Genomic DNA, 13,384 nt, shown 5'->3' on the forward strand with positions numbered 1-13,384 from the left:
CTGGCAGCACCAGAAGCGACCACGGCTGCCCTAGGCTTCCTGAGGAGTGTGGTCACGCTTTCCCATACTCACAGGGCAGGCAGAGTTCCCCTCTGCCTCTGCGCATTCAGCGTCCCACAATCATCCCCGTGTCACATCACTTCCAGCTGGCCTCCCACAATGCACTGGGACTCCTCCGTTGAGACACAAGCGGCAGAACCAAAGGCACTCAAACATGCTGATGGGAGCCTGGATGTTGGAGTGCCTCTTGTGTATTCCAAACAGTCAGCAGCGTTACTGCATTTACCCACACCACAAGCAGGGTCCCTGCCCTGCCCCTGAGTGTCAATCACGTAGCAGAACTGGTGGTCCTAGCTGTCCAAACGCTTCTGGTGTGTGCGTTATGCTTCCAGGGCGCACTGGTCCAGGCGCCCGCGTGCGCTTTCTTGGTGGCTTGGGAACCTTTTCCCAGACGGGACCCTTCCTGGAGTGGGGAACCTCTCATAATCTCTCATAATTCCCTCAGGTGTTCTGTGAGGAGTGTATCAAGGGAGCGTGTCCACAGAAAGCATGCAAAAGTTTGTAATAGACAGCACCAAAAAACATGCAAAAAACACACTTGTAAAATCATGGAATCCACCAATCTGCCCTACATTTTTACAAATGTGTTAAGAAAGTGAAGATGTCACAGAACACTTAAAAGAGATGTGATGTTAGATTTTAACATTTATCAATGATAAGCAGGAGGGAATTATGTGAAAGATTTTCTTTTTTCGATTTAATCATTGTTTAAATATATTTTTAAATGTTAGTTTAAGCAGTCCTTTTTACATTTTCAAAAACAGTTCTGTTTTATCATCTACTTCTTTCCCCCAATTCGGGTGAGGGGGTTCTACGATACACTGTCCTTAGCAGATAAGGAAAGAATGCTGTTGGAACTGAAAACATTACCAAATAGTTCATAATATGTCACCCTTAATGAACCCTTTAAATTTGTTTCTCTGCTTGAAAAAGTAACCTCCTACTTGGATTCTTTTTTAAAAGGTACAGGGAGAAGAGCATTCCTTTGAGAGAGAGAGAGAGAGACAGACTCCTCCCCTCTCTGCTTGGTTCCTGATGTGACTCAGCTGCGACCACTTGCCTCATCACCTGCCTGTCTTCTTAAGGAGCCCCTTGACCAGTATTCATTGCCAGTCCGTTGCCCCTGATGGTGCATAGTATTGTTGTCATGTTCATAGCTCTCGTTATTAAGCCTTGGTCTAAGTCTCGCTCTCTACCTTGTTCCCAGGAATCCATAAACACGAGTGGTCGCCTGAGTCTTCTTCATCCACGGATCCAAGCCACAGCAGTCCCTCCTGTCACGCCTAGAGCCTCTGCCGTAACTCTAGAGACACCACGAGCCTCTGCCGACCCACCAGTGACGCCACGGGCCACCGGACCGAACCATCCTCGCCGCGGGTTCCTCCAAGGACGTCAACTCCCCCAAGAACAATCCACAAAACCAAGAATCAATATTAAAACCTTATTTCATTCCACCACGTACTCACCTGTGTTTCTTCCGGGTTCCAGCGTCTGGGTCTATTCGTTACGCTCGTCATGACACCATGTCAGGGAGATTGAGGAGATCCTTGAAGTATTCCTTCCACCTTCTGACAATGTTCCCTCTCAAACGCAACAACTTCCCAGCTGCAGTAAAAATGGTGCCTGCAGAGAACTGCTTTCCCCTACTGAGGTGCTGTATGGTTTGCCAGAATCTCTTCTAGGCCAACCGAAAGTCTTTCTCCATGGCCTAATCAAACTCATCCCACACCCTTTTGGTCAAACATAGTGTTCATCATGGACAAACTATGACAAGCACAGAAGTCCAGCAACAAGACACCGCTCGGGTTCATATTAGGGAGACCATTCATACCAATCACGCCCCTTCAGGTGCCACTGTCATTGCCCACATGGGCACTGAAGTCCCCCAGGAGGACAAAGGAGTCCCCCGTTGGGGGTACTTTCCAGTACCCCTTCGATAGACACCAAGAAGGCCGGGCTTTCAAGCTCAAGTGATCCTCTGTGAACCGCCACCTTAACATGGTAGAGGAGCTTGAGAGCTCAAAATCTTGTACCATGAGTGAGAAAGCTGTTGAGGGAACTGACTGTATGTGTGATGTACTCTAATTTTTTTTTCCCCCACTTTCTGTCAGACACCTAGGTGTGCGAAATTTGTTCTCTGCATTTGACCCATAAATGGACTTTGATGCCAAAAAAGAGATCGTGTAATCAGCTTATCTGTCTGTCACACCCTCTCTGACACTATTCGGGGTCATGCAGTGTATGGGGCACGGACAGCTCTCCAACTCAGCTACAAGTGACATGCAAGCTAGCTCGTTACAATAGTTGTGATTCTGGAAGTACAGTAACTAGAAAACCAATTGAAGTAACCAAAATAAACTTCAAATGAGACAGGTGAATTACAGCAGGTTTATTAAAAAAAAAAAACAATTTTAGTTAGCACGAATCAAGCCACTGTGACATTGCAAAATACCACTAAAAGATGAAAATGATGAAAGAACACAGACAGATACACACAAGATCGGTGAAACAAGTAAGCAGATGGGTTGAACGAACGTGTGCTTCTCAGTGTGCGTTGATTACATTGAATGCTCCACCAAAGGCAGGAGCATTCATCCATCATCACTTCGGTTTTCCACACCTAGAAGAAAAACGTTTGACAGTCAGGCGAAGAAAAAAAAATTCTTTGCCCGATATATATATATATATATATATATATATATATATATATATATATATATATATATATATATATATATATATATATATATACACACACACACACACACACACACACACACACACACATTACAGACCAAAAGTTTGGACACACCTTCCCATTCATTTGAATGACAAGGTGTGTCCAAGCTTTTGGTCTGTACTGTATGTACACTGACCAAAAATGTAAACACTTTTGTTATTGTTCCCATTTTTTATGGTACGAACTCAAAGATTTGAAACATTTTCCACATACACAAATTAACCAGTTCTCTGAAATATTGTTCACAAATCTGTCTAAATCTGTGATAGCGAGCACTTCTCCTTTGCCAAGACAATCCTTCCCACCTCACAGGTGTGCCATATCAAGATGCTGATTAGACAGCATGATTATTGCACAGGTGTGCCTTAGACTGGCCACAAGAAAAGGCCACTCTGAAATCTTCAGTTTTGTTTTAAGGGAGTCAGGGGACTTAGACAACCAGTCAGTATCTGGTGTGACCACCATTTGCCTCATGAAGTGCGACACATCTCCTTTGGATTGAGTTGATCAGGTTGTCTATTGTGGCCTGTGGAATGTTGGTCCACTCTTCTTCAATGGCTGTGCGAAGTTGCTTGATATTGGCAGGAACTGGAACACGCTGTTGTATACGCCGATCCAGAGCATCCCAAACATGCTCAATGGGTGACGTGTCCGGTGAGTATGCTGGCCATGCAAGAACTGGGATGTTTTCAGCTTCCACGAATTGTGTACAGATCCTTCCAACATGGGGCCATACATTATCATAATGCAACATGAGGTGATGTTGTTGGATGTACGGCACAACAATGGGCCCCAGGATCTCATCACAGTATCTCTGTGCATTCAAAATGCCATCAATGAAATGCATCTGTGTTATTCACCCATAACAATGCCTGCCCATACCATAACCCCACCACCACCATGGGCTACTCGATCCATAACATTGACATCAGAAAAACCACTCACCCACATGACGCCACACACGCTTTCTGCCATCTGAACAGTGTAAACCGGGATTCATCCGTGAAGAGAACACCTATCCAATATGCCAGTTGGCATCGCATGTGAGCATTTGCCCACTCAAGTTGGTTACGACGACGAACTGGAGTGAGGTCGAGACCTCGATGAGGATGACGAGCATGCAGATGAGCTTCCCTGAGACGGTTTCTGACAGTTTGTGCAGAAATTCTGTGGTTATGCAAACCGATTATTTCAGCAGCTGTCCGAGTGGCTGGTCTCAGACGATCTTGGAGGTGGACATGCTGGATGTGGAGGTCTTGGGCTGGTGTGGTTACACGTGGTCTGCGGTTGTGAGGCTGGTTGGATGTGCTGCCAAATTCTCGGAAAAGCCTTTGGAGACGGCTCATGGTGGAGAAATGGACATTCAATTTCCTAACAACAGCTATGGTGGACATTCCTGCTATCAGCATGCCAATTGCACGCTCCCTCAAAACTTGCGACATCTATGGCATTGTACTGTGTGATACAACTGAAGACTTCAGAGTGGCCTTTTCTTGTGGCCAGTCTAAGGCACACCTGTGCAATAATCATGCTGTCTAATCAGCATCTTGATATGGCACACCTGCGAGGTGGGATGGATTGTCTTGGCAAAGGAAAGTGCCCACTATCACAGATTTAGACAGATTTGTGAACAATATTTCAGAGAACTGGTTATTTTGTGTATGTGGAAAATGTTTCACATCTTTGAGTTCATACCATAAAAAATGGGAGCAAAGACAAAAGTGTTGCGTTTATATTTTTGGTCAGTGTATATGTATATATACTTTTGTGTGTGTGTGTGTGCATAGGAATAAGATTGTACAATAAATTGTATAATTAATTTGTTCCCATGAAAGAATATTTTGTTCTCACAAAATAAATTATTTTTTCCCACTAAATAAAAATTAAAGTGACAAGTCATTCATAAACAAAGATATGAGCAATATTTGGATTAGCTTCACAGAACAGATTAATTTATTTTAAAAAGCTCTAAAAAAACATCAGTAATCTCGTCTCAATGTTTGGATTCATTCATAGTCTCTCCCGGTACGCTCTCCGTCCTGCAGCAAAAACCACTTTCCACCACTACATCTATGTCTGTGACTCACATTATGTCAAGAGGGGAAAATAGAAACAAGAATCAAACCATGGGATCATTGCTTTGCTGTAAATAAGACAAATATCAAAGATTTGGGGGGTAGCAGCAAGCTGCTTCCCGGTACCACAGTGCCTCTCCCTCCTCTGGGCAGCCGGCTGCCCGCATGCCATGCACCGACAGCGGAGGGTGCTTCGGCAGGGGAGTGCGCTATTCCCGACCGCAGAGCGAGCTATGCCCAGCCGCAAAAAGAGCTATGCTCATTTGCTTGTTATGCCGGCATCCAGGCAACTGGGCAGCAAATGATATAAATGTAGCTTTGAAAACTTTTTTAATGCTTTGTCACAGAGAGGGTCTTCAATAACATTAACGATAATTTTTGATTTTTTTTTTTTCACAAAGCCATTTCTGAAATTATTGTATGTTTTAGCCATCTTAGAATTTCCTAGCTGAACCAGTAAATTTGCAAAACAGACAAAAGACATACACAATCACTTCCTAGTGTTTACTTGCTTGATTTGCAGAAATAGTTATAAAATCTTAATGGGCCTGCTAGTGTATAACTTGCAGGTCTCATTAACTGCCGGCAATAAGAAAACCTTCTGCAAATCGACAAGCCACATATGAACAGGGTAAGTGAATTCCCTGAGGCTCTTCAGTAGAACATAGAGCTGGTCCACTGTTCCGCAACTAGGATGGCTCCTGCATTGGGACCTCCTGTCTTGTCCTGGTTTTCTAGTCCCTCTGCTTTTTTAACAAATACATGAATCACAACTTAAGCATACCCAAAACATGAAGTCAGGCTGTTCCTCTTGGGTTGGTCTTTAGTCGGTTCCCTGTCAAAATGGAGATAGACATATTTTAGCTTGGTATTTTGACCTTGATGTGATATACAGGAGTAACAGTCAGTCAGTTTAGCAAACCAGTTTGATGCAAAATGATGATGAAAAGTTAGCATTTACTTTATAGATAATTAAGTATTGTGAATAATGCCTCCTGGCAAGAATTGCACGATTTTGCATTTCCATAGAAATAAAAAAGCTGTGTTAGAGCTAAAAGGTAAAGATATGTATTTTTCTCTAAGATGTTATATAATATCCAATAACTACAAGATCTGCCTTTTTTTAACCTTGAAAGGTTTGGTCAAACTTCTCTTAGACTAAGCTTAGCACCAAGATAATCACTGTTTTACCACAGGCCTGGGTCCACATTGGTGAAAATTCGCAGCATGAACTTTCCCTGTTCACCAGGATCAGAGGTGGAGGGGACGACGACATATTGGCCTTGAGGCAGGTTGCATCTCATGAAAACTGATCGAACACTGGAAAAAGATTTTTTTCCCGTTTGTTTCTGAGTCCGGTGCATTTCAGAATTTCTGTTCAACTCCACCTATAGAAAGAAAGTTTACATTTTACAGGAGTGGACCCTTATGTTTTATTTCTTTTTTTGTAGCCCATAAAGTAACCCTTTATTTAAAATTAATGAAATACTTTTTTATACTTTTAAAGTATAAAGAAAATACATATGTTTCCATTCAGAAAGACACAAAGACAATTGACTTGCAATTAAAATGATGAATTTGGTCAGCTTGTTGGATACAAAGCTAAGTGATAAAAGTAATACGTTTTACCTTCCAAACACTAAAGTCAATGGCCACATCTTTTTCCTGACCAGTTTTTTTTTTGATCCTCTGATCTTCTTGTTGCAAGTTGATCAGGACTTCATCAGTTATCTTTGTCACATCAAACAAATACTGAAAAAGACAGTTTAAAAGACAGTTTGAATCTGAATTGCTTTTGGGCTAACAAAAAAGCAGATAAATGTTACCTTTGGATTTTGTCTGGTCCAACCCCCATGATACAAAACTTCTTTCTTACGGTTGCTAGTGAGTAAATTATCGTAAATGTGGCAAATATCTGCATCACTGAAGTGTCCGCACCAGTCTCTAAATGACATCCTGTGAAAGAGAGCAAACCTGGCGTTGTTAGCACACTTCCTTAAGGTTTACTATAACCTCAGAAATGGACTGCATGGATTTAGAGATCTTTGTTGTTTACCAGAACTCCCCATCATCCTCTACCGTGAGACCAAGATTGTGCCTCTCTGTATCACCAATCTTGGACCATTCCTTAGAGCTACAAAACACAAGCAAAGAAGGTGATTGATGTACGTGACAACAGTATGAAAACATTTCCTAAGGAGAATCTTTCCATTAAAATCCATTCTTTTAAGGTTTTCTCAATAATCAATTGGTGTTTCATAAAGGTTAAAAAAGTCCCTAGTCAAGCGGAATTGCTGATTGGAATACTAAGAACTGAGTAATTCTTTTGAGTGGGTTGAAGATGGTTTACATTTTTCCGTCTTAAATTATGAAAACATTTTCAATGTGTATCAGGTTTTCAATGGTTGACTGGCATCGATGCAAAAGATAGAAGATTATTTTATGTGACATCCAACAAAATAGCAGAACTGATTCTGCAGATTACGATACAAGCACCAAGTTTGGTATGATGATTCTGTAGGGGATACTTGTCAAATGTGAACGATTGGTTATTTGAAGATCCAGGATGTAGCTATTTTTCAAGATGGCCGGCAAAATGGCCTTACAAACAATCTTTTTCTTTTCTATTCTTCTCTTGTTTTGTTTCGGTTTCTGGAAGTCATGGGGTTGTTATTGTAATTTTGTCTTTAAAAATGAATAAAGTTTAAGTCATATAAAGTGTTTTATTTAGAAAGATGACTTGGACCAAAATCTGGGATGTTTGGCTGTTAATAAACACAAACCTTGAAGGAGACTGTTGAACTCTGATTTCATCAAGAAGATTTAAAAACTGTTTGATGTGTGTTTGTTGTAGTTTCAAGACGTTAAACAGGGAAGACTCATTTTACGTTGAGATGCTGTCACTTTAACCCTATGAATCATGGGAGGTGTAGTGCGAAAACTGCTGCAGATGGCAGACAGACTCGCTTCTCTGAGCTTCATTGTTTTGTTCACACACCCGACCATAGTGTGCTGTGGTAGATGGTCGGGTGGCACACTGGTTGAATGAAGGAAGATTTTTATATAAAAAAACAAGCCAACCATTTCAGGACGAGTAAACGGTCGTCTTTTGGATTTGTATTAAAACAATAACAAAAATGTTATTTGTTTAAAGAAAAAAGGATGATTCAACACTGAGCATTATATTTATCACTCTGGATCTTTATGTAACTATGGTTTTATACATACATGAATGAAACAAAATAAAACAGAAAAGTCTTTGAATTATTTACATTATTGTTGTCAGTGTCAATCACAACAACTGCAGTGAGGCTTTTGAATCTTCTTCAACATGCCTCCAGCTTACCTGTCACTCCAGGGTCCATTCCACTCCATTTTTCCCCAGGGGTTTCTCATTCGGATCATGGGAATAGTTTCAGTTTTGAAGTGCGCCACCAGCTCATGACGTAAATGAATTCTCTTCACTGCCGTCACAGAGTATGCGTGACCCTTCACCAGACCGTTTGCCATCTTGAACTCAAGTTCATGCGGTTCTGCCTGTAAAATGCAGAAAGTAGGTAAGTACAGTCAAAATATCTAAACAGCAGAGATCAGAAATCTTAAGGGACAGTACACACCGTGATGCCACAGCTGATGATTCCTCCGTGTTCATAAACTTTGAGAAGGTTTTCAAATAGATAATCTTGATTTCTTTGGTCTTTGTAGAAAGCCTCTCTCTCTAAGTCAATGCGTTCATATACAGCACCAGTGAAATCCACCACAGCATCTCCAGCGAATCCTCCACTTAAAGACTCATAGCACCCATAGAGTCTGAGATAAAAATGCAAATGTTTAGTTGGAATAAAAGATTACCTTTTCTCCATACAAACATGGAGGAAAGGTAAGAATAACACTGTACAATATTCTGGTGTCTGATAAAGAAGCGTCAAGCTTGGGAGTATTTCTGATAGGCAGAAACATGAGTACATAAATCAAGTGGACTGACTTGGCATAAGCCTTCTCCAGCAGAGCACTCCAGAATTCTTTTTTGCTGTTTGAGTGACAGTAGATCAGTTTTCCGTTAATAGTAGGCAGCCGGTCGTCCACGACCACATCTGTCCACTGACCAAAGACCCAGAACTGAAAGTGGAAGATCCCGGCATAGTTTTCAGGATGTTTGGGATCCCACTCCTGCTCCTGCCAATCAGGAATCACCTGGAAGCATGTAAATGAAAATTAAACTCATTCAAATGTTTTTAAACATTAAAAATGCATTAAGATCTAATAACATAAAAGCCAATTTGTTTTGTTCTTTTATTTTAAGTTTATTTGCTATTAGCTGTTGCATACATACACATGTCTGTTTTACGTCTAACTCATCCCCTGAAGGGGCAGTGCCCTAAAGTTTGATTCTTGAGCAGACTCGGAACAGTAACCCAAACTAAAGGTTAGCCACAGGGCTCAGTGTCAAGCAGAAAGCTCCCATAAATTATGTCTTTGTCAGAATGTTAACCCACAACTTTCTAGTCTTACAGCAGACACAACCAAAGCTGTTGAGATGGTTAATACTGACCACCCAATCTGATGGTTCAGGTTTGGTCTTCAGTAAGTATTGATTTAGAAGAATTTTGATTAACAAACATTCATCTCACACTCTCAGATATATTTCAAACCATACATTTTTTTCCAAGGTTTTGATAATCTTAACAATAATTAGCAAGGGTTTGCAAAGGTTAAAGGTTTATGGCTTTTGGTCAGTTATCTCCAATTGTTTTTTAGCAAGTTGTGACATATTTTGTTTACATGAAATAGAAAGTACAAACAGTGATGCAGTTTTTAAATCTTAAAAAACAATGACACTTTATATAAGATAATTGATATATGTCTATTGTTTATTCAGTGCGTAAATATATTTAATATATTTCTAATACTCACTTTTTGCCAGAGGTGTGGCATCATAGCAAGGCATGAGCTCGCAGCAACAAACCAGCAGTTTCCTATTTCCCCCTGATACAAGTCATGGGAATTGATCCCTTCCACAAACAGATGAGGGTCTGAGCTTATCTTCTACATTTAAAAAAAGATATTGATGTTTAGATTATGTTTTCAACAGAAATTTGCAAAAAATTTGGAATTAATTCAGTCTGATAAAACAAATAATATAGCTTTCTGGTTCAATTTCCTTTTGACCACCTTTTTTTACTGCCACTCACCCATGGCCGTTTCCATTCCACTTTACCAGGAGGGGGTTCTTTATAAAACAGAGATGAATCGTCTGCGGGGAACTCTGGATCTCTGAACAGAATCTTTCTCTGGATGGATTCCCTCTTCAGGTCAGCATAACGTTGATTTTTGAACGGGACAACAGAGGAGGACATGGCTGAGACACTGAAACCTCACGGCTGGAGATGGATGATAAACAGACAAGATCGGTTGCGGATTTGGTCTGAAACAAATCAAACAGATTTGACACAAATGCATCTTCTGTACAAATATCTATGATTAAATTACCATATGTTATGAAAAAAACTTTTTACCAAAGAGCACTTAAACTTCCAAACACACGTTTGCTTATTTTCACACTAACCTTTGGATTCAGCGTTTATGTTGCAACTGTAACATGAAAGACAAAAGAATAAGAGTCAAATGGGTGAGGCAGGAGCTTTCAAATTCAGCTACAAATAAACTAGTAGAATCAAACACACACAGCAGTGTTTCTGCACAAATTCAGTTTGAGTTAAAGAGGAAATAAGAATTTAAGAAAAGAGAAAAAAATACTGACCTTCACAATAGCTCTCACGCAGCAGCACGATACTGATTCACTGTTAAACAACAAGCGAAACTCCTGTTTTTAATCCCTGAGCCTAATTTACATACCAGTGACAAATCTCCTCCCAAGTGCTGCTCGGAGCCACACCTCACCTGTGTTTCTTCTTAGAGAGCAGATTCTAATAAATCCACAACTTTACAATACCTAATATTCCACTAATACGTAAACAAGGAAAACAACTTATTGAGTATTTTTAATTCTGACTGATTTCTGATGTGTGTTCAGGTCGTGGTCGCTAGTGTTCCTCTGATTTCCAACTAAACTAAAGACTAAGAATAAAACTCTTTAGGATTAGGTGTTTACTAGAAAAATAAACATTTTGCATTTTAATTAAAAATGTAAATGTTACATTGTGGCCTTTTTACATTTATTATTTTGTTGTTTTTCACTTCAAATTTAAACAATCATCAAATGTAAATAATGACAAACAAACCTTTAGGTTTGTTTAGAGCTTTTAGTCAACAAACAAACAGTTTTATAACCTATTCCACGTGACATTGGCTAACACAATTACACATACACATTTACACACTAATGGCCACTGTGCTGCCATACATGATGGCACCAACATGGAACCATGTTGGGGTTCAGTGTCTTGCCCAAAGACACATCGACAGGCAAGGCGGAAATCGCCAACCAGAAACTATTCTACCTCTACACCACAGCTACAACAACAACAATTGCTGCATGACACAGCCTAAAAACCGGTGTGACAGGAAAAGCATTTTTGAAGCAAGAGGCATCATGCATAGACTAAAAACAACTAATACAAATAAGGAGGAAAGGTAACTGCTTTCACAGTTCTGTCCGTCAGCCCCATGAAAGGTATTCAAAAAAAAGTCATCTTTTAGGGTAACTCGAAGTAACCAAACACCTGAATGCCGCACAGCAGTAAAGCAACAAAAACTGTGCTTTTTTTTATTGTGGACAACATCGTTCCATTAGTAAGGGCATTAAAAAAAAAAAAAAAAAACACAGCTGGGTCTTCCAGAATAACAATGACACCAAACACACCACGTGGCCAATGAAGGAGTGGTTTTCTGAGAAACATTTGAATTTCCTGAAGTGGCCCTGCCAGTTCCTGATCCCAACCGCTTTGAAAACCTTTGCACGGAGTTGAAAGTCTATGTTACTCAGCAACAGCCTAAAAAAACAATATATATATATATATAAATAACAGCTCTAGAGAAGATCTGCATAGAAGAATGGACCAAAATTGCAGCTACAATGTGTGAAAAACCCTGTGAAGATTTAACCCTTGTACTATCCTAGGCACTTTAACATTGGGAGTTGGGTCATCTAGACCCACTAGACAGTGCGCTGAACCTATTTTCTTCAATGATTTGTGAACCTCACTGGTGTCCGTGGATTACATGAAATCTTTTTTCACCTTTATCCACCTTTGTCATGGTAGGGAGAACACGTCAATGTAAGGGTGGGGTCTTCTAAGATTGCACAAGGGTTAAAGAAAATGTCTTAGCTCTGTCATTGTCGCCAAAAGATTTATAACAAAATATTTAGATGAAATTTAATTTGGTTTGTAAAGAAAAATGACAAACTTCACTCAGACTGTGAGATCATGCAGACTCACCTCATCTAAAACAGAAGTGTTAACAATTCCTCAGCTGACCCAGGAAAAGCTGAGACACACCTACATTCAATCATTTGGCATGAAGCTGAGTCAATGTTATGGTACTTTCATCAGGCAAAAATAACCTCTTTTGTTGAGACACCAATAGATAATTGGTATCTCACCAATTGAGATACCAATTCAAGCATGTGGACATCACAGTCAGCAGGTGGCAGGACAGTCATTTGCAACCACTGTCCTTTAAACCTCTTTAGAATCAGTGCACATTTGTTTATTCTGACGTTATACAGCAGAGGGTGCTGTATAACGCACCATAGTGCAGCATAGTTTCCCAAGCTTCAAACTTCTTGCAGCCTACTAACCACTTTATTGTTATTAATTTTAATTTAAACACATTAACATTAAGTTAAATAATCTCTGAATACTAACTAGTCTGATAATAAGCCTGTCCAAAGAGGAATGTTCTCAGTCTAACTTTAAATGTAGAAACTGAGTCGGCCTCTCTTACATGAGCTGGGAGCTTATTCCATAAAACAGGGGCTTGGTGGCTAAACGCTCTACCTCCAACTGTACTTTTACTAATTCTAGGAACCACAAGCTGTCATGTATTTTGCGAGCGAGGTGTTCTGTTTGGGTGGTAAGGGACTATGAGGTCCTTAATGGCCATACCATGTAAGGCCTTATAGGTTAGCAGGAGGATTTTGAACTTGATTCTAGAATCAACTGGGAGCCAATGGAGCGAAACCAACACAGGAGTGATGTGATCTCTTCTGCCAATTCCTGCTAACAATCTAGCTGCTGCGTTCTGAACAAGCTGAAGACTTCTTAAGGAACTTTTAGGACACGCTGCTAACAAGGAGTTACAGTAATCCAGTCTAGACGTAACAAATGCATGGATGAGTTTTGCAGCATCACTCTTAGAAAGTATATTTCTGATCTTAGCAATATTCTGCAGGTGAAAAAATACAGTTCTACACGCCTGAGATATGTGAGCCTTAAATGATAAATCCTGGTCAAATAAAACCCCAAGGTTTCTAACTATGGAATTGGGGGCTATACTTATGCCATCCAGGGAGACTATCTGAACAGACAGAGCATCTCTGAGGTTT

The 13,384-nt window shown here is 40.3% G+C and overlaps 1 protein-coding gene across 2 annotated transcripts; it reads right to left on the reverse strand.

Moving 5' to 3' along the window:
• Window positions 1–2,429: 2,429 nt before the first annotated feature.
• On the reverse strand, window positions 2,430–10,730 carry LOC101157719 (calpain-5). 2 transcript variants are annotated; one of them, XM_023962733.2, is made up of 13 exons: window positions 10,637–10,730; window positions 10,442–10,467; window positions 10,068–10,300; window positions 9,790–9,921; window positions 8,861–9,069; window positions 8,493–8,685; window positions 8,222–8,412; window positions 6,932–7,009; window positions 6,702–6,831; window positions 6,505–6,627; window positions 6,067–6,263; window positions 5,660–5,710; window positions 2,430–2,680 (listed from the first exon to the last, which is right to left on the reverse strand). In XM_023962733.2, the coding sequence occupies exons 3-13, from the start codon at window positions 10,230–10,232 to the stop codon at window positions 2,662–2,664; spliced, it is 1,488 nt and encodes a 495-aa protein (XP_023818501.1). In that variant the 5' UTR covers window positions 10,233–10,300; window positions 10,442–10,467; window positions 10,637–10,730; the 3' UTR covers window positions 2,430–2,661. The 2 variants fall into 2 exon arrangements, with proteins under 2 accessions (XP_023818501.1, XP_023818500.1); XM_023962732.2 differs by having other exon boundaries at window positions 10,068–10,256; window positions 10,637–10,701.
• Between the last annotated feature and the right edge of the window lie 2,654 nt (window positions 10,731–13,384).

Source organism: Oryzias latipes, chromosome 14, assembly GCF_053564925.1.
Source record: "Oryzias latipes strain Hd-rR chromosome 14, Olatipes_Hd-rR_3.1".
Classification (NCBI taxonomy): domain Eukaryota; kingdom Metazoa; phylum Chordata; class Actinopteri; order Beloniformes; family Adrianichthyidae; genus Oryzias; species Oryzias latipes.